Source organism: Dicentrarchus labrax, unplaced genomic scaffold (genome assembly GCF_905237075.1).
Source record: "Dicentrarchus labrax unplaced genomic scaffold, dlabrax2021, whole genome shotgun sequence".
Classification (NCBI taxonomy): Eukaryota; Metazoa; Chordata; class Actinopteri; family Moronidae; genus Dicentrarchus; species Dicentrarchus labrax.
In genome coordinates this window covers 12,793,774-12,813,895 of record NW_026136703.1, presented here as the reverse complement: position 1 = coordinate 12,813,895, position 20,122 = coordinate 12,793,774, and the positions used below count along the sequence as shown (strand labels likewise).

At 44.1% G+C, this 20,122-nt stretch overlaps 1 protein-coding gene across 3 annotated transcripts; it reads left to right on the top strand.

Moving 5' to 3' along the window:
* Positions 1 to 35: 35 nt before the first annotated feature.
* On the top strand, positions 36 to 20,031 carry rtn1a (reticulon 1a). Of its 3 annotated transcripts, XM_051381214.1 has the most exons (9): positions 36 to 490; positions 7,427 to 8,158; positions 8,627 to 9,310; positions 17,218 to 17,425; positions 17,540 to 17,678; positions 17,815 to 17,884; positions 18,311 to 18,357; positions 18,452 to 18,510; positions 19,182 to 20,031. In XM_051381214.1, the coding sequence occupies exons 1-9, from the start codon at positions 268 to 270 to the stop codon at positions 19,222 to 19,224; spliced, it is 2,205 nt and encodes a 734-aa protein (XP_051237174.1). In that variant the 5' UTR covers positions 36 to 267; the 3' UTR covers positions 19,225 to 20,031. The 3 variants fall into 3 exon arrangements, with proteins under 3 accessions (XP_051237174.1, XP_051237182.1, XP_051237187.1); XM_051381222.1 differs by lacking the exons at positions 36 to 490; positions 7,427 to 8,158; positions 8,627 to 9,310 and adding an exon at positions 11,733 to 12,058; XM_051381227.1 differs by lacking the exons at positions 36 to 490; positions 7,427 to 8,158; positions 8,627 to 9,310 and adding an exon at positions 15,239 to 15,349.
* Positions 20,032 to 20,122: the final 91 nt, after the last annotated feature.

Here is a 20,122-nt window from a genome sequence, read left to right as displayed (position 1 = left end):
CTCTTGCTCCGCGACCGACCGACCGACCGACCGCCCGCCTGCCTCATCTGTGGCGTCTACAAACCCCACAGACTCAGTTGACAGACGCCAGCCCGGAGCTGCATTGTTGTGTGTCTGTCTCCGTCTCCTGTCCTAGCGCAGAGGGTTGCCACCGCTCGTCCACAGCACAGCCCCCCGGTACACGGTAAAAGAAGAAGAAGAAGAAGCCTGGTAGCCAGTTTATCTTGTGTCCGATAACAGGAAGAAAAAAAGAAATAAAAAATAAGCATGTCTGCTCAGCCCGGTGAGGAGCTAGGCTCGGAGGGGAGGTGGTTTGGGGATGACTATGAGAGGAACGGCCTCTTTGGGAACACACCGACCCGTTTCGGCGAGTTACGTGACGAATTTAAGCCGAGAGGTGGCGAGGTGTCGGGCGACCTGGATCAACAATTTCATCCTTTCCAGGACGACGGGAAAAGGCCTCCCGTTGCTATGGAAACTGCATCTACAGGTAAAGCGGGCAGTTTATCGCAATTTAAGTCTCGATATTTGACCAATTTGTAGTGTTTTTCAGCCACGTTTGGTTCAATGTTTGTCAGCTATTATTATACACACACACATCGGCGTTTAGGTGTAAATACAGCGAGAGAGAGAGAGAGAGAGAGACAGACAGGGTATTTTGTCACAGATCTAGCGTTACGACAGACGGCCTGTCTGGCGGCTGAGTTAAAACTTCTGGGCTTGAAAACACAGAAACAAAGATGCTAGCGAGTATAGGTTGCTAGTAAATCAGCTGGCACAAGAGTGGTGTGGAAGGGAGTCGGATGAGACATCTTCAAAACTCAGTCACACTTGATCCCAGCTTTATCCTTTTATGTAGTTATGAAACATCCAATATGATCCATTGTCTGTAGAGAGGATGCAGCAGTAAGAGATAGCCTGTTGAACTTTGAATGGCCTATGTACGTTCACACATGTAGGCAAATATAATAAAACACCTGCATTCTGGATATGGTGAGGTTGAGGGATGATACATAGATTACAGGTCTAAGCTCTAGCTTGCACTGGGTAGAAAATAATTAAAATCCTACAGTTTATCAGCAGACTTAACCAAAAGATTTAACCAGTCCTGTTGTAACAAGTAGCCTGTATGATGACAGGATTCCCACATTCCTGTTCTGGTATACTGTTGATGATATAGTTACAATGCTGGATGCTGGAGGCAGTGTTTTTGTGGGAACATCATGCAGACCTCAGTTCTTAGTCCGTCACTCTCTTCAGCACAGCTCGACTCATGCTGCTATTTTTAATCCTGAAGGAGCAGGGCTCACTATTCGCTTGGCGAGCAAAACTAGAGCCCTGCACTTTCATTCACGAATTCACTGAAAAATTCATGAGATGATGTTTGAAAAAAAAAAAAAAAGAAAAAGAAAACACCGCCTAGTTTCCTCTCTTTGGTGCTCAGGCCTTTCTCATTTTGCTCTCTGCTGCTGCTCCAAAACAAGAAATAGAGATAAAACATGTCTTTTTTTTTTGTATATCCGTTAAGTACAGTGCATTATTAAATGCTTTGAATAAATTAGACTTTAATCCGTTAAAAAGCACAGAATTTGGCATTAAAGTAGAACTTTAATATTTAAAGCTAAAAATGTTGCAATAGAAAAAAGGCATTGCAAAATTTACATAACCTAGGAAAGTCAAAAAATTATCCTCTTGAAGCAGACCAACTGTAAAATATGTTAAATGATAAACTGTCTAGTCAATGTTTGGCCTCGCTTTCTACCAAAAAACAAAACAAACAAAGCAGTGCCAGACAAGCTCAAACTTGTACACAAACACAGATTATGTTTTGATGCCTTAAAGAGGAAAGGATGGCGGTCTCATATTGCTATGACTCCAGCCAATGTCCATACCACTGAAGTAATCCACTCTGTCACTTATGTTCTTGGTGGGAACAGTGCAGATCTCATCACATCTAGCAGGGCAGAGTGGACATTTTCCTCTTGACCAGGCATGTTATAGTCTGTTCTGATCATTGTCAAAGACATATTCACTCCCAACACAATAACACCCTCTTAAACACACCTTCCGTCTCTTATAACAGTTTAAGTTTAAGAAACTTAAAGATTTTTTTACTCAGGCCAAATAAGAAGTTTGGCCTTTGAAGAGTACGAACTGTGAAATAGTAGCTCTTCAAGATGTCTAGAATTGCCTCGCTAAGTAATCGATCCATGCCTGTCCTAAATCTTGTTCACAACAGTGATCTACCCACAGGACGCCGATAATGCTGATTTCAGCTGTATTAAATTACCACAGGGCAGAACCCTAGCCTTAGATCACAGAGAGTACAGTGTATTATAGCCTCTTTCAACATCAAAAGTTTTCCCATCCTGAGAAAGAAAGTTTTGGAAGATATTGCTGCATCATGACAGTTCTAAGTGTGCTGTGAAAATCCCAGAGTCGAGTTTGTTTTTAGCTCATGGTGTATCTGCTAGCCTCCCCTGCTCTCTGGCATAGAAAAAAACAACAACTAAGTGCATGTTGTACACAAACAGTGGCACCTCATTTTGACATCATCCTTTTTCCAACGAGCTCTTTGTAGCTCATTACAGTGCAATATAATGGTCACTTTATCATGTTCTGACAAAGTGCATCAGTCATGAGAAAGAGAAGAAAGGCGGATTAGACTCAAGTCTTTCTCTGTTTCAGCATATCATCAGTGGCAAGGATGAGACAGCATATGTCTGGCTCGGTCTTTCCCATATCTTTCGGGTAGAGAAAGCACTTAGTGGACTCGGCTGGACTGCATAAGCCAGCACAGTGCATTTGTGCCTTTAGCTGGTGAGAGCTCTGCTCCTGTTCCCAGGGGGGCAAGCAGTGCTACGTCTTTTCAGACTGGATGATAAAGATGCAAGATAATACAGGGGTGGAGGAGGAGGAGGAGGAGGAGGAGGAGGCGGGGGGGGGGGGGCAGCTTAATGGCAAGAGAGGCGAGGCTGTGATGAGAAGGCCGATAGTTCATACGGCTAGACTGTCAGGGGGAGAAACTGGAAATACAAAGAACTGTCATTTCTTCCTTCACCTTTTTATTCAGTATCTTCCAGATGTCAGTGGTCAGCAGAGCAGCTCCCGATGTGAGCCAGGGTCTACTTCCATTAGCTTGTGGTTAAAAATGTGTTGTCCTAGCACCTTACATAATTAAATAGAGCTTAAAGTGTGTACAATATATACTACTGTGTCTGCTCTCCCGAATGATTGGATCCTAAGTGCTCATCCTGTGCGTTACCTGCCAGGTTTCCAATCTCATTCATCTTCATCTGTCTCCAGGAGCAATTAGCTAATGCTGAGGGATAAAAGGACAGATAAAAGCATGACAGACCAAGCCAAAAAATATCCACTGCAGGGGACAGTAACAAAGCATTACTGCTATCATCACATCTATAAATCATAATTTCTCACATACTTTGATCCCCTGTGTTTACCCTGAAAACAATTAATGGCCAACATGTGAAATATGACGCTATGTTTACGATCCTGATGCCTCTGTCCAGCTCTCCAGCCTGTGGGCACAGAGTAATCCCTGAGCTCAGGGGATTAGAGCTACTATCAGCAGAGACACTTAAAACAGCGTAGTCCATCAAAATTGTTTGTAGGTTATTGTAGCCTGCACCTTCCTGCCAGCGTCTGTACTCCATAATGCCAAAATCTGTATGCACAATGAAAGTGAAATGCCAATCCAAAGTCACACTGAATTGACAGCTTTGACCCAAAGCAGACAGCTTGCAGACACTTCCTCCCACATCCTCTCCATTCATCCATAAAGCTCTATCCAAGCAAGAAAAATACGATCAATACAGTGGAAAACAGGTACTGTACGTACCGCGGCTTCAGAATCTGAATGGGGACAGATTAGCTTTTATTTAAACTGGCTCTACATTGATTTATCTTTGACAAAGGCTGCTGGAACAACAACATTTATCCTGTGTGGCGTTCAGTGATTTTTTTTTTGAAGAGTGGTGGATACACTGATGTTTCTTACAGTAATTGCATGTCCTCATTGTCTTGGATCAATGCATCTCAGAACAGTTGAATCCCTCAGCACAGCTGTTCCCCAATCGACTCCTGCTAGTAGTTTTGTGGTACCTCAGCTCTTAGTATAGACCTTCTTTGTGCTCTCCATTATGTACTTCTTCACCAACATTAAAGTGGGATAGTTAGTGACTAGTATTCATGTATTTGTTCAGCCAAGGAATACATTATGAACAGAAAAGTTAGAACCAAAGCTTTTAAATACAGAGACTATTAAGAGTCAGAGCGGTACTTCAGTTAAACTGTGACAAATACATTAAGTAAGGGACTTAATAAACAAATCTGGCAGGCTACCACCCTCCAATAGAATCGTATGGTGAATCACTGTGATTCAGTTTTGTTGATTAATAATAAAAGTGAACTACTAAAAGTTCTTCATAAGTTAGTTTTATTGTCAACATCAGTTTGATTATTAAGAATATTATTTACATACATTATCATATATTATTGCAAGTAAGTGTAACATAAATAAGTAAACGTTTCATAATATGTACACAGCCACGTCTTTGTGCATCATCCATGTTTACGAAATCTACTTCTGTTTTTATCTTTTAAACAGTTCCCAGTAAACAGGACAGTTTATATAGCGGACATATAATATAAGCTACAGTACATTATTTAAAGGCACAGATGGCTTTGAAAGAAGAGCACAGAAAGCGTCTTGATGGATTGGTTTCCACAAGGTCATGGAGTGAAAGAGATCTCATGAAAGGTAACACCACAGTCCAGAGGGTCACAGATGGAATAATGGAGTCACAGTGCAGTAGAGTAACAGACGTTTAAAAGTAAAGATGAATTACTTTTGTAATGAATGATGCTCTGTGCTTGGACGACACAGACTTGTTGTTGTGAACCAGCAGCATCTCCTCTGTCTGTGCACTGGACTGCTGCCTGCGTGAAGCGAGAAAACGAGACTAGCAAACACAGGTGAAATTTCACTGTGCATCACCTTAATCGGTTTTAAAATCCCTTTCAATTATTCAAATTAATTTATCCATTTAATTCCACACTGGATGACTGCAGTGGATCAGTAAGTGTCTTCAATGGCGTGAACCTTGCAGTGTACTGAGTCCCACATGCAGCTCAGTAAACCCTTAATTTCAAAGTGGTAATATATTCATTTTGCAACTCTTTGATATTGTCTGTGCTCACATGTTTTTGTCCGTAGCCTGATGATTAGGAGCCCATGCCTTGGCATAGTACAGATTGTCAGGCTGCATTAGTTTCGGAGCCGCGCTGGCTGCACAGAGGACAACAAAAGGACTGCCCCTTCACAGCATTTCCACCAGGACTTATTTAACTACACCATCCTTTCAGTGACATGATTATGTTGTGTGGCTACAGTGTGAGTGGAGAATTCCTCTGTTGTCACGTCCAATCCCATCTGAGCGCAGCAAAGCATTTGTTTCAGCCTTGAGGGTTTTTTTCCCCAGTGTCTGGGTGCTATGCCATATCAGCACATTCAAAATGCCCTCAATCTCCACACACCAACTTTATCAAGTAGCTGCTCAGTTAAAGACAAGCGTCTTAATTATTGCAGATGCCTTATGCAACTGCTGGTGAGTTTATCTGTGTTGTTACGTAGAATGGGTTGATAGAGAGAGAGGGAGGGGGTGTTGCCTACAGTCAACAGGATTACCAGTTCACAGCTCCAGAGATCACCTCTCTTCACAGTTTGTAGTGGCTCTGAGTGCTTCCCACATCTGCACAGTTGTACAGTGAGTCATTGAGTGTTAGATTATGATGTTGTTGCCAGGGTGATGGCTGATGGGACCTATACGATGATAGTACAGTAAGAGGATTATACATTGGTTTGCTTTAGCAGTACATCAAGGGCATTCATGTCACTGAACTGAACATGGCATCAACAGCTGTGCTCAACTATGTTCCATAAACCCACAGGCAGTCCAGGTGTTGCTCCACAAGACATTTCAGTCTGTTAAATACAAAATAATGTGAAGCTCAAGAGTGTCTGGGCCTGCTTTGCTTTTCCTCTGTGTCACATCACCCCTCCCCCTGTGTCCCAGCATGGGTGTGTGGTGTTTATGCCATTGTACAGTATGATGTATTGTTAATGGCCGAGGGAGCTGCAGTAGGAAGGACAGCAGAAGGGAAGGATGGTGGGGCTTTTTAGAGGAAGCAAAGGGAGGGACGGGACGTCCTGACCTGTTGGGCCTTCTGTCAGTCAGTTTGCATCCTCCAGAGCTAACCCCAAGGCTGCTATTTTAAATCTTCCCCCCTCATCCAGCCCAGCAGCTGGACCCAGGCTATTTATAGTACCACCACTGCCCTGGGAGCAGCAGGGCTAGAGAGTAGGAGGAGGAGCACTGTTTGTGGAACTATAAACTCTGACTTGTACACACCATAACAAAAACATTAGCATCAGATGGGTGGTAATGTATAACGTATGTTTGTGTGTGAGTACTGTGTTTATGCTCGTGTTGTATTTATGTATGAACAGGAGGCAGTGTGTGTTTATTGGCCGAGTTGCCTGACTGGAAGACTGGAATACTTGACCTTGACTTCTGACCTAATGATCTAAAATAACACCCCTATCAAGTCCATCACTTCCTGTTTTGCAAGTCATATGTAACACGAGCATCCTTAACGTTTCCCCGCAGCACTGTAACAAATTACTCAGTGAGAGTGATATTTTACAGCAGAGCACACACACAAGTCACAGCTCTCTGTTAGTTTTGAATTCTTGATAGGAGTTGAAAACACTGTTAACACTACGATTGTATCACTGTAATTATTTCACTTGTGTGTGCTGAATACTAGGATGCAGCAAGTGCAGCGATTGAAATATTTATTTTATACATGTATCATTGAACAGTTTTGTCAACCTAGCCTTGAGAAGCTTAAGCTATTTAAAATTTGGAGACGCTAGCTTGCACATACAGTATACTGTTCATATCTTATGTGTGTGTGTTCATTTTCATGAAACTAATTTGTCAGGGGAGGCGCCGAATTAGTGATTACAGAGCAGAGATGTGACTAGAGAAAGCCATTTGCTTGCATGATTTAGAACAGACTCTGGTTGTGGCTCTGTGGTTTTTTGGGGTCTGAACAATCCCCCTTTGTCCCACACCGGGTACAAGTACCCTCTGTTACTGCTGCCTCACTGATCTTCACAGCCGAGCACCCAGTCTGACTGTGCTGCTCTCACAGTGCCACAGCCCCTCTCCCTGGCAGCAGTGCCAGCTGAAGCATAGCCTTGTTTAACTAGATGTTTTCATTAATCAAACAGCTCATGATCGTGTGACACAGAGAGTGCTGTCATTCTTCCTCATCAGTTTTTTGTGTGCGTGTAACCTCATTGAATTTCTGTTCTCTCTCTTCCTGTCAATCGCTGCAGATGATACCATGTCTGGCCTGTTTAGGAAGCCCATGAATGATGACGGGGATGTGTACACCTCCCTGCTGTCAAATCAGAGCTTCACATCGGGTCGAGAAGCCTCCTACTTGTCGGACGACCTGAAACCATCCAAGCCCTCCTCTGCTTCCTCTGCCCTGGATCAGTTCTCCAGCGGCACATATAGTTTCAGCTCCAACACCAAGATGACTTCCGACCTGGCTGATGACATGCCAAAATCTCTGTTCAGCTCAGATAAGACAGAATCCTACAACTACATGGACATCAGCCACGGGGATGAGCGTCATGACCAGCGACAGGAGGCTCTGCACAGCCTGGTGGACACAGGCTCAAGTGGTCATGACTCATTGGGCAGCTACATAGATAAAAACCCTGGACGAGACGAGGATGACGAGGAGGAAGAGGAAAACCTAGGTCCAGCACTGGGCTCTCACTCTTTCCCCTATGTGGAGGAGCCATCTGATGAAGAGCTGACAGACTACCGCTCCTACCGAAACCTTGGTGGCACCCCGCAGACGGCCAGCCCAGTGAAGATCACCTTGACCGAGTCCCAGCCTCCAACTGCCAAGACCGAGCCGCAGAAACAAGCCCCTCCAGTCAGTGTGTCTGAGCGTGAAAACGTCCTCAGTGTGGGCTTACAGGGGGTTCCCACTGTGACGCTATCAGAGCCAGAGGACGACAGCCCAGCTTCGACTCCCAATGCTTCACCAACACGTAGGCACAGCGCGCGCACACACACACACACACACCTGTCACATGGGCAAATATGGGAAGGGGTAAAGTTTATAAAATCATGGAATAATTTCATATATCAGAATATATTGTAGTACAGTTTCTGGAAGATCAATTCAGAAACTCAAAAAGGTATAGTTCATGTAGATGATGTGGATGCCATAATGGATGGCAATAAAGTCAGCACTTGTAGAGAAGTAGTGGCAGTAATACAACAATAACGATCTCAAGTTTGTTAACATTAGCTAATATTAGCCACCACAAGCTACTCCACAAAACCAGACTAAGTAAGGTTGTAAGAGGAAAACCCCTGAGTGAGTTTTATTGCTCATGAAGTCAACATTTCATTAGCAACAGGAGGATTTTGTTATTTATTTCTTATTGTATGTCTGGATTTGTAATGTGAATGAAGACTAATGCCATCTTCTCTCTGCATTTCTTTGTGAGCAGAAAAAGAATTCTCTTCACATGACATGTTCAAGGCTGACGCAGTGAAGCCTGCAGCTTCCAAAAGCACTCCAAGCACACAGGCCGGCAGCAGGGAGCAGGATGGCAGCAGCGCAGAGTCTGGAGACTCAGAGATCGAGCTGGTGTCTGAGGAGCCTCCAAAGGCCAGTAGCAACCCATTTGCCCAGCCGCCTAAAAGCAAGGGCACTTTCAGCCAGCCTAACAACCCCTTTGACAATCCCCCAGTCGCCAAGGGTGGTTTTGGCCTGGCTGGCAACCACGCTCCACCCACAGCCTACAGCATTCTGAGGGAGGAGAGAGAGGCAGAGCTTGACAGCGATCTCTTCATTGAGTCTGCGTCTGAAGAGAGCCCAAAGAGAGAGCAGGGCTTCAGTAGCCCCAAACCGGGAGCCAGTCCTCCCTCTCCTCTAGTTCCCAGCACTGTCCCTCCCCGCAGTCCGGCTGAGGCGGTGCCGGCTGAGCCCTTGATCACAGAAAAGGTTAAGACCCCAGTGAAAACAGAGGAGGATCGCCCCACTAAGCCCAAGCCCCCCACTGCTGCCGTTCCCCCAGAGGTGCGATCAGAGAGGCCCCACCAGGATGACATGCACAAGCACACCAGTGAGGGCCAAGGAGACCTAGGAAAACCTGCTGTCTCAGTCTTCGTTGGCTTTAATAAACAAAAAGGTCAGTCTTAAATCTTGATTGTCTCTTTTACCCAGAATTTGGGGTTTTCACCTCAGCATTAAAATGTAAGAATATATATTGTTACTGCCTCTTTGTAGAAGTAATAGGATTTCACAAAACATGTCTGTAATCTTTTCATTGTTGCAGTTGTTTCACCTCCGCTTATAAGCTACTATCTTGAGTACTGGCTTTCCAGAAATAGTGCTGTCAGCTTGTGGAACAGGTAGCGTGGTAGGTGGGTGCTGATGTGTGTCTTCATGCCCGAACGAGAGCTAACGCATGTGCATTTATGTTCAAAACCTTCCCCATTGTATCTAGAGACATAAACTCCTCTAATCGCATCACTAACGCGTTTGTTTACCTCCTGGTTGCTACCTGCATGGTGTGCTTTGACATTGTTTTGTTGACAAGGCCAGGAAAGTAAACAGGATTGCTGGGAGAAATAGGACGTACCACTGTTGAGTGTGTGAGTGTGTGTGTGTGTGTGTGTGTGTGTGTGTGTGTGTCTGCAAGGGGTGGGTGAGAAGTGCTTGTGTCTTATTTTGCTGAGGTCTGCTTCCCCCTGGTGGTACATTTGATGGAAAAACACAAGAGTGAGGATGCATTGATTACATTTTATGGCAATGCATGACGCCTGAAACTGAACAGCTACACCGTCTAACCTGTAAACGTTACTCTCTGCTTTCAGTGACAACAGCACAAATAAGTGAATTGCAGATGTTGAGAAAAATAACTCATCAATGCATCTTGACTGCATCTGGCTCCTTACATCACTCTTTAACGTCCTGTGATTAGATAAGTCAGACATGCCAGCCGCAGCCACCAGGATAAAATGCCGTCTAAGCTGCACGTTTGATGTTGGTATTTTGACTTCTATTGGTTGTTCTCTCTGTCCTTGTAAACAGTGGGTTTATATAATGCTATGATGTCAAAACTGGGGCACACTTCTACTTAGGGGCTTTGAAGGCTTCCTCTTGCATTTTGCATCGTTACACAGCTGAAAATACCACATCTGTATGAATGTTGATGGGGTCTTGGCTCTTCTGTGGCCTCCAAAGAGACAGGTGCATGGATTTCCAGAAATTCACAGCTACTGATGCATTCTGGTCCAACAGAATACGCTGAGCGAGTCCGATAAACAGTTACAAATTTGAAATGTCTAACATTACGAGCTGTGTTTAAAAGCTAATAAAAGAGGCTCTCCTTGTTTTGTTTACTCTGACTGTAAGAAGGTTCTGGAAATGCTAAAATCCAGGTCACGTGTGTTTTTTTCTCCACCACTAGAGGGCGCAGTGCACCTTTGTCATTACTTCTCTGTCGGAGACCAGCAGATATTGTTTTCATCCGTGGGTGCACTATCACGCCAGTTGCCATAGCAACAGTGATTCGGGGAGCGTGTTCAGTCTGGTTCAGAGAAATCTGTTTTTTTTTTTATTTCTTTCCCCTTGGTATTGGCATTGAAGTCTGTCATGGCTGCAGTGAGCAGAAGGTGTGAGGTGTGGCTGTCTGCAGGGGAGGTGACGGGGGGGGACGAACAGCTTTGATGGGATTGAAAAAAGATGTTAGCCCTAAACTATGAGGGAATTGTTTTGTGCTCAGTGCTGACGCCACAATGACAGTGCTGTTTCTGTTGCACTGTGCTTTAAAGCATCCTACGTTGCTTTTTTAGTCACATACAGTCTGGGGAGGAAATTGTAAAGCACAAACACATCCTGGGGGCGCTAAACAAGGAGCATTGTGCTGTAAGGCTCACTGTCTCTCGTTATGAATTATTAAAGAATAAGCACTTTGTCTCTTCAATTACCAGTGAGTCATAGTGGAAAACAGCTATTTGTATATCCGGCTACAACCTTAAATATTGTTCTGTGCAAATGAAGAACAACAGAACTGGATGTTTGCCATGTTTATTTCCTTAGCAACGTTGTCTCAAGTCCAGCTATTTTCAACCTGTAGAAAACATTGCTATTGCACCCTGTCTGGTGTGCAGCATGGCATTAGACTACTGCAATGACTGCCGTTCTTCTTTTAGGTTGCACAGAATGTGGTTACATGTCATATTTGTTGCCTGTATTACAAATTGCATCAATAAATATGGTTGGTTGTGTTAAGAAGCTACAGCGGCATGCTAGGAGGTATATGACAATGCTTTGGTGTCTCATCAAAGCGTATGTGGGATAACCCTCCCACTGCTTGTAACCCCACTTTTACCAGTGTGTTCTGAGGTTCTTTTAAGGCTTTTATTGTGAAAGCTAGTGCACCGTCCCTTTCCAGAAAAAAGCTGAGCCTCCAATGATCACCACCCACCCTCTCACCCCCTTAGGCTCTTAATCATTGCATGGATGGTTTGCTGCAGCAGCAACTGTGGTATGCTGTTTACAATTTGACCCCCCCTCCCCCCCCCATCCCCAGCACACGCACACAGACACATACACACATACGCACTTTCCTGCTCCTTCTGTTCTAGCCAGCGCCGCTCCACAGCATCAGTCTGTGTGCTCCGCGAGCCGGCAGCACCTAGGAAACCTTTCCTCCCTCCCTCCCTTCCTCCCTCTCTGTCATCTCCGCATCCTTTTTCGACCATTCATGCCTTTCTGGGATGAGTGAGTGAGTCGGTGCTACCGAAGAGGGAGACAAAGAAGAAAACAACCACAAAGAGAAAGAGAACAGGGACATAACTGATCACCAGCATGCAGGCCACTGCAGACGTGACCAAGAAGGAAAGCTCCTGGAGCAGCTGGAAGGGCCAGGGTACTGATGTGTTTACTGTGATTTACTCATCAGTTTGTCTGTGTTTTGTGGCTGTGAGAGATGGACTGTTATCTCTGCATGTAGTTTCATTGTTAATGACACTATGGGCCTGTATCCTTGCGTGTGTGTATGTGTGATTTGCATGTGTAAATTTGTGCAACTGTATTTGTTAAGTGTTGGGGAATCAAACAGCGGCGTTTACCTGCACCCCCTTTCAAATGGACACGCCCTGATGACAGCTTCTTTCTGCTGCATGTGTGTGCGTCCAAAAAAAAAAATTAACAAAGAGGAGAGGGGTGAGAGACGCTGGTGGGTGTTATGGAAAATAAGTGTATACACACCAGCATGCTGGGAGCCATCTGTTTTGGGTGCGTGTTAACATGGATGCCAGTGGACTAAGGCGTGTCATTGTTATCACCCTCCCCATTTTGTCACTGTGCAGGGGAGCTGGTTTTTATATGGCGTATGCTCTATTTTTTGTGTAACGAGGCTGACCGAGCATCCGGACGGCAGTGACAGACTGTCTCCATGGTAACCAGGGCACACCCATCCTGATTACATCAGCCCTATCTCCTCTGCTGCCATGGCACCTTGCAGAGACCGGGCCGGAGAAGAGCGTCCTCCGTCTGTCTGTTTCCATAGCATGGAGGGGGCTCGTAGACGGGGGCCAAGAGAGAAAATGGCGTCCCTTCTTCCACACTGGTTGTGGTTTATAATCTGCAATCTTTTTAGATTTGGCTCAGCAGTGAAAATGCAATAGACTGGTCCGCTTATTGTATCCCAGCAGAGACGTAATAGTCACTGACTGTGGATGCGCAGCTTGTTAAAAATAACCCTGATGACAAACCCCCATTTGTCATTATTCTACTGAGTCACTATCTGTTTCATTTGGCCAAAATGACAGTCTGAGACTGTGCAACACAATATCTGATGGGATCTGTACACAACATTAGGAACGCATCAAATTAAGCTGATACAGTTAGCACAGCACAGGATGAAACTGAGCAGCTTTACTTTCTGTTTCTGTTGAATGTTTGCACATCACCTTGAAGCTGTAGACATTTTTATGTTTAGTCATGCTCATTGCACATGCACAGTACCGACTCACTGCCACCACGCCACTCAAGAATGACCAAACAGCAATGCAGACATATCCAAAATTAAGTTACGCTTCTCTGATTAATTAAAAATAAACTCTTACAGGACTCAAGATGACACACAAATGGCAATAGCTTTTCTAATGTATGCTATAGGTCAAATTGTACTACTACACTACCGTGTACACTTTATTAGTGGCTCATAATTAAGTGGCCACCTTTATTAATCAAGTTAATCTACATTCTTTAACAAATGGTATAATGTGTCACAAAATCTCACTATTACAAGATGAAGACGAGTAATAAATATGGCAGTTTTTACCAGATTTAATGTAGTAGTTTCTCAAATACATGAACAGAGGTCAGATATTTGAAGCTCTGCCGTTGTATGTTGCATATTTATTGGTCTACACAACTTTTTGCTTTTAGGAAGATTTAATTTGCTGTTGTTTCAAATCCTTATTTAGTTATGTTACAGATGTTTGTCTTTGACTTTGAGATTGCTCAGAAGGAGAGGAATAGGTCAAATGTTTGGACATAACTCATAATGCATAAATCTTTTGATATAGTGAAGTCTGAGAGGAGAATCGAGCTTTATAAACATAACTTTTTTATTGTTATTTTGGTTTAAAATGTTTTCAACTTTGCTGCTGTTTGTTTCTGTTGGACTAGATGTCAGATTGATGAGATATCTCTGTCTATACTAGCAATGCAACACCCAAGTATAAAATTATCATTCCTAAGTCTAAGTTCCAGTCACTGCAGTCCAAGTCTGAGTCTCAAGTTCTGAATCTTCCTGAAAGTCTCTTTGCATGTTTCCTCACTCTGGCTGATGGCTTGTTTGAGGCCACAAGGATGTCTTCAGTGATTTAATGAGGTCAGGCTAAACTAGTTTCACTACAGAAAAGGGGGAGGGGGAATCATTGTCACTCGTGTTAACCATATGCTATGTTTTGCTTGTGTATGTGTTGAATATCAGAGGCAAAAGTGACATTAACAAACAGAGCAATTCCTCTGATTCAACATCCTGCGTGTTTTGTATTAAAACGTCACACATGCACACAAGGCATGCAGTTTTTGCTACTTCAAAAACAAACTGGATTTTTTTGTATTGTGGTCATTATAAATCAATATTAAGTTGGTTAATTGAATGTAAACAATTATGTTTATGTTATTATGTTATGATATCACCTCAGATGGTATCTTGTGTAAACAAGCTGCACTGCAGAAATTAGTTTTATTATTTAAATTTTTAATCAGAAATCAGACTCAAACACTTGTAATGTGGTACTATGAGTTGACAATTTTAAGTCCTTTATACACAGTTTTTAAAAAAACATTTTCCTGACAGACTTGACGACTAACTGGCCTCATGTTAAACGTGCCATTGTCCTTTTGTGCTCCACAATAAAGGGAGAGGCTGTCTTCATATGTCGGGGAGTGGAGACACATTATGTGCTGCTGATTCCCCAGATTCAGAGCAAATGAATCTCTCTCTGTTCCCAAAGGAACGCTCTTTCCCCTCCCTCCCTCCCTCCCTTTTCCTCTTATGGCCCCTCCCTTCCTCCCTCTCTCCATCTCTCAGTGAGTGGTGGGGAGAAAATGGAGCACGGTAACTATGGTAACTGCATCAGGCAGGTGCTCGGCAGATCCTTGGCGCCGAAGCGTTTTAATGGAGCAGCAGAATATGGCTACAGAGAATAGGAGTTTTCTGTGTTCGACAGTGGTTGTCTCATCTTTAGCTGCTGAAGTCACATGATGTAATCTTTACATATATAAAGGTTCCGTTTTCTATTTTCGATAAACTGTCTTTTATTTGAGTCGCTGCTTGGCAGTCTTTGTCACGTGTCAGCAGGGCTGTACTTAAAAGCCTGAGCATAAAAGAGCTCACAGAGAGAGAGAGAGAGTGTGTGTGTGTGTGTGTGTGTGTGTGTGTGTGTGTGTGTGTGTGTGTGTGTGTGTGTGTGTGTGTGTTGGATTGCAATGTGATTCTTTGGCAACCGCACCCCACAGACGTCCGCCGTCCACCCCCCTCCCCCCCTCCCTCAGTCCCCCTGCGCAGGCGGATGCTGATTTGCTGGTGTGGCTGTGGCCCCTCCCCTCCTGTGCAGGGGGGGACTCCCCCTTCAGTGCTCTCCTTTTGTCCGTGGATAAAGCAGCTGCCTCTTTCCCTGTTCAGCCATGGGAGCCGCAGGTCAGTACACCATTCTACAGCACTAGTTAAAAAGCTTTTAGGTCTGCGTGCAGTCTGTGCAGCACATCACAAGGCGCAGTCGCTGTCGCCGGTCAACACCTGTCTCTGGCTGAGCTGTCTGTTGTTGATGTGTCTGTGTGCTGTTACAGCTGCTGTATGTGCTACCTGTGCCTGCCTGCCTGCCTCTGTGTGTGTGTGAGTGTGAGTGTGTGTGTGTGTGTGTGTGAGCATCTCCATTAAAATCACTAGCCACATGGACAGTTTGTCAGTAGTGGCAGCAACAATGGCTTCTGTGGGGAGTGGTGCATGTAAAGCAGCTCGGGCACATGGATCCTGTTCCTACTGTTTTTGAATGAGTAGTGGCTATGATTTGATAGTAGGCGGGGGGGACAGGGGGCTGATGGGTACTGTAAGTCACTACTGGTTACTGATAAGAAAATTCAGATTATAAATGGGTTATTTTACAGTATAGGAAATTAGTGTATATGAAGCAGAGATTTACTTAGTCACAATGACTGTTGCCACCCAGGTTTAGCCTGCCTTTTTGGCATCCACAGATGCCTTTTAGTGGAGAGTAAAGATGGCCGTCATCACTATGCTGCTCACAGCTCCACGGCTAAAATTAGAGCGGGCAGGCTGGCGGACAGCTCCGAGAGGAAGAGTAAGACACCCAAGAGACCACAGCAGCAATTCTCTCTTCTTAACTTTACATTAACGTATCGGTTCAGCTTGTATCTCCGTGTAACATGAAGGATTTCCAGATGTCGGTACCAACAGATGAACAGTAAACCCTGGTAGTGCTGTTAGATTCTCAATCGTGGTGGGGGAGGCGGCTGGTTCAGTTCAGAGGTGAAACAAGCAGCCGACAGTTCTCATGGAAACGGGCCCATGTTTCCAGCCGACACAGACGACTGCCAGCGGAGGACCATGTCGGGCTCTGGAGCTGTAATGGTACACTGGGCTAATCCTCAGTTTTCACTTCTCTCTCATCTTTGCTAGTGGCTTTGAATTACAGGCCCCACCACCCAGAGAAGTGAGGAAATGTTCAAATGGAAGGAAAATGGTGCAGCAAGATGTACGAGTGCCTGCAGGCATGTTGGTTCCTGTATGAGTGAGACTTTTCTGAGGAATCATTGTGTTTCACTGCATTAATGAGAGACCGCATTGAAGCATCGTCATCCGTCTTCACTGACCACAGAACTGCTTGTCTGGCCAGGTCACATTGAACCGTTATCTGTGAACTGCTGATAGTGCTTCTATTTCTGCTGCTGCCTTCGCCGAGCTTTGGGTCAATCATTAATTCTGTTCTGAGGGCAGCCGGTGCAGGTGTACCTCCAGTGTAATAAGGTTCCCTCTTCCTGTTAGAATGTATGTTTGTATACGTATGAGACCGGACCAGGTGGCACTGGCAATAAGTACACGTCAGATGTAAATACAAAGTCCCACTGGTCCGGAGTGTGGCGGTGCAGACCGAGGCATTCACCTGGCAAGTGAGAGTCAGCTTTTATCTTCAGCAAAGGCCGCTCTATATATAGGTGTTAAAAAAAAAAAAAACTCAACTGACGAACTGTCACTCAGACACCTTCAGCTCCACAGCTCACTCTAACCTAACGAAAAGCTAGGTTAGGAAGCTGGGTTAAAACAGGATCACGTGACAGCTGAAGCTCTCTGAGGACGTCAGGTTGTGAACAGCTTCCAGATATTTGACCCAAATGTGTGGTGTGTAACGCGCAGCAGCATAATCCACTTTGAAAAGGATACGGCCATGGATGCCCAGGTCCTACATGTCACAAATTGAGAGGTCAGGTCATGCTGGTTGTGGGTCCTCCTAACCCCGTTTGTCCTTCTGTCCTTCCCCCACCCCACAGCGATTGACCTGCTCTACTGGAGGAATGTGAAGCAGTCGGGGGCCGTGTTCAGCAGTGTGCTTCTGCTCCTCTTCTCCCTGACCCAGTTCAGCGTGGTCAGTGTCGGAGCCTACTTAGCCCTGGCAGCCCTCTCCGCCACCATCAGCTTCAGGATCTACAAGTCTGTGCTGCAGGCTGTGCAGAAGACCGATGAGGGACATCCTTTCAAGTGAGTAACAGAAGACTGTTGAATGAGACGGTTTATGGATTTTATTAAAAACGTGTATGGCATTTGTTTACTGAAGAGTCTTGTCTGTGTTCCTGACCTTGTGTGTGTTACCAGATCCTACCTGGAGATTGAAATCGCTCTATCCCAGGACCAGATTAGCAAATATGCCGACAAAATCCTGCTGTACACCAACACCTGTATGAAGGAGCTCCGCAGGCTGTTCCTCGTACAAGATCTGGTCGATTCCTTGAAGGTTTGCCTCACTTATTATTTTTAAACATCACTAGCAATGGATGACAGTATCTGTGTCCAAAGATTAAAACATGTTTTGTGTGTGTGTGTGTGTGTGTGTGTGTGTGTGTGTGTGTGTGTGTGTGTGTCTATTTTAGTTTGCTGTTTTGATGTGGCTGCTGACCTACGTGGGCGCTCTCTTCAACGGCCTGACACTGCTCATCCTAGGTGAGGTCATCCCGATTCTCACCCGGCTCTTTTTTCAGCTCTGCAACAAACTTCCGAGCACTGCTGTTGACTCACACACACTCCAGCATTTCAGGCTGTTGTGTCAGAAGTTCAATAATTCTCAGATGACCTGATGAACAGAATACATAACAAAGCTCCATTATATCCTGTGTGTCATTATGGAGAAGTACAGCATGTCCTTATCGCTACACCAGAACCAAATTAACACCAACCAACCAAATTAACCAAATTAAATGTGAACGTTTACTTTGCTGTTGAACACGTACAGTATCTGTTTACTTTTCCAGTGTACATTAGATTAGTGTCGGGGGCCCTGCTGACACAAGCGTGTTCCTGTGTAGGCATATTCCCACTGTAGGTCAGAATACTTTAACATTAACCATTACTTTCTCAATGCCTCTACAGCTGTCGTCTCCATGTTTACCATGCCTGTGGTTTATGAGAAACATCAGGTAGGAATCTGAGCTTCTTTTTTTAACTTAAGTCAAGCCCAGTTTGGGAAATTTTGTCTTGTATTTACACTTGTCATTTTCCTTTGGTTTTCAGGCACAGATTGATCAATATGTGGGACTAATACGGACCCAGGTCAACTCTGTGGTGGGAAAGTGAGTGTTTTCCATTTCTTTTAAAAAGTTCACGTACAATATACGAATAAATGCAGCTTCCAGCACAAAATTAACTTAGTTGTTACTAATTTTGTTAGTCATGATTGGACACAGCATTTTTTGCATTTCAGTGTCCAAAGCAATCAGCTGAAAGATTGATTACCTTTAATCCTCCAGTAATGCTGCTCAGTGGCCAGCAGACAAGACTGCAGATTGTACTGGGCAGCTTACTAGTATTTATTTGTGCAACTGTAAAGGTGTGGAATAGGGCGTTGCTGAAAAGAGCATTTATGCTCAGCAAACCTTCCCATTTGTAAGCAAATTAATAAACAGTTTGGACCGTCGAGTCTGTTTAAAATAAGCTTAAAAAGGCTACAGATGCTAACATGTTCCACAGAATAAAGCGCAGTTCAGCACTGTAGAAACATTTCAAAATGTTTAACTGGTCATATTAATGGACTGAAGTTCTGTTGTTTAAAAGCAAAAAAAAAAAAAAAAAATGCAATTCTTCGACTGACCACCATCCATTTACTAATTTTAGAAACACTTGACTTGTTCGATGGACTGCCATAAAAAGAGTACAAAAACAGCACAAGCGTATGGTTAAGCAACACTAAATCTAGAATAAATATCTCGTTGGACATGTATTAAAGCCTGTTTTCTTTGTACAGGATCCAAGCGAAGATCCCCGGGGCCAAGAGGAAGGAGGAGTAGACCTGTCTGTCTCACCGTGAAGCTGACAGTCCAGTCCAGCTCAGTCAGGCAGCCTGCTCACCGTTGAAGAGCCTGGTCGTCATCTGTGGGGCATAGTGCTATGTCATCTTGGTGTTCTCTAAAAGCATCCACTGGAGAAGCCTTCACCCTGTCTATAGCAGTCTAAACACTAACACACACAGTCACACGTACATAATCCTGTTTCTAGGTAGACAAGTACACAACTCGAAAACAAAAAAAGAAACTGACTTTTTTTGTGTTGCTTATTATAAAGTGCATGAAGTCGAGCCTTGGGTAAATAATATTTGATATATTTTGTGCAGTTTTTAAATCACGCTACATTTTTGCTTTGCAGTGCTTGCCACAAACTTTACGGTTTGGCACAAAAAAGCTAAATGCCCTCAGACGTGCTCTGCTGCCAATGTTAAATACTGCTTCATGTTTGAGTTAGCAGACGGGGCTTCTCTCAGTCAATGTCAATATATATAAATATCAAAAATTTCCTTTTGGTGTTTCCAAGCACAAAATAATTTAACAATATGCGTCTTAGATGTGGTAATGTAGGGTTTTTGCTTTTGTATAACCATAAGGAACAATACACACGCTCATGTTTTAGGTACTGTTGTACAACTACTATGAAGACAAGGAGTATCTGGTGATATTTAGCTTGTTTGAATAACTGTCCAACTTTGTACTATGTTCAACTATACTCTGTAGTTCTTTAGACCCTGGACTCTTTAACTATTTGCACTTACACTATGTATTTAATTACAAGAATAAGAAAAATAAATGTACCTTGATGTATAACATCTCCTCAGCCACTTTACTGATGAGTTTACATCCACAAGACAACTTCAAGCCAGTGAAGATGAATGTGTGTGTGACACCACAGCTAAGT

Bases quoted from the DNA above. Each gene is read 5' to 3' on its own strand.
- rtn1a (XM_051381214.1), top strand. From the start codon at position 268: ATGTCTGCTCAGCCCGGTGAGGAGCTAGGCTCGGAGGGGAGGTGGTTT. The intron at 491-7,426 runs GTAAAGCGGGCA...CAATCGCTGCAG, and splicing joins TATGGAAACTGCATCTACAG to ATGATACCATGTCTGGCCTG. The intron at 18,511-19,181 runs GTGAGTGTTTTC...TTCTTTGTACAG, and splicing joins GTCAACTCTGTGGTGGGAAA to GATCCAAGCGAAGATCCCCG.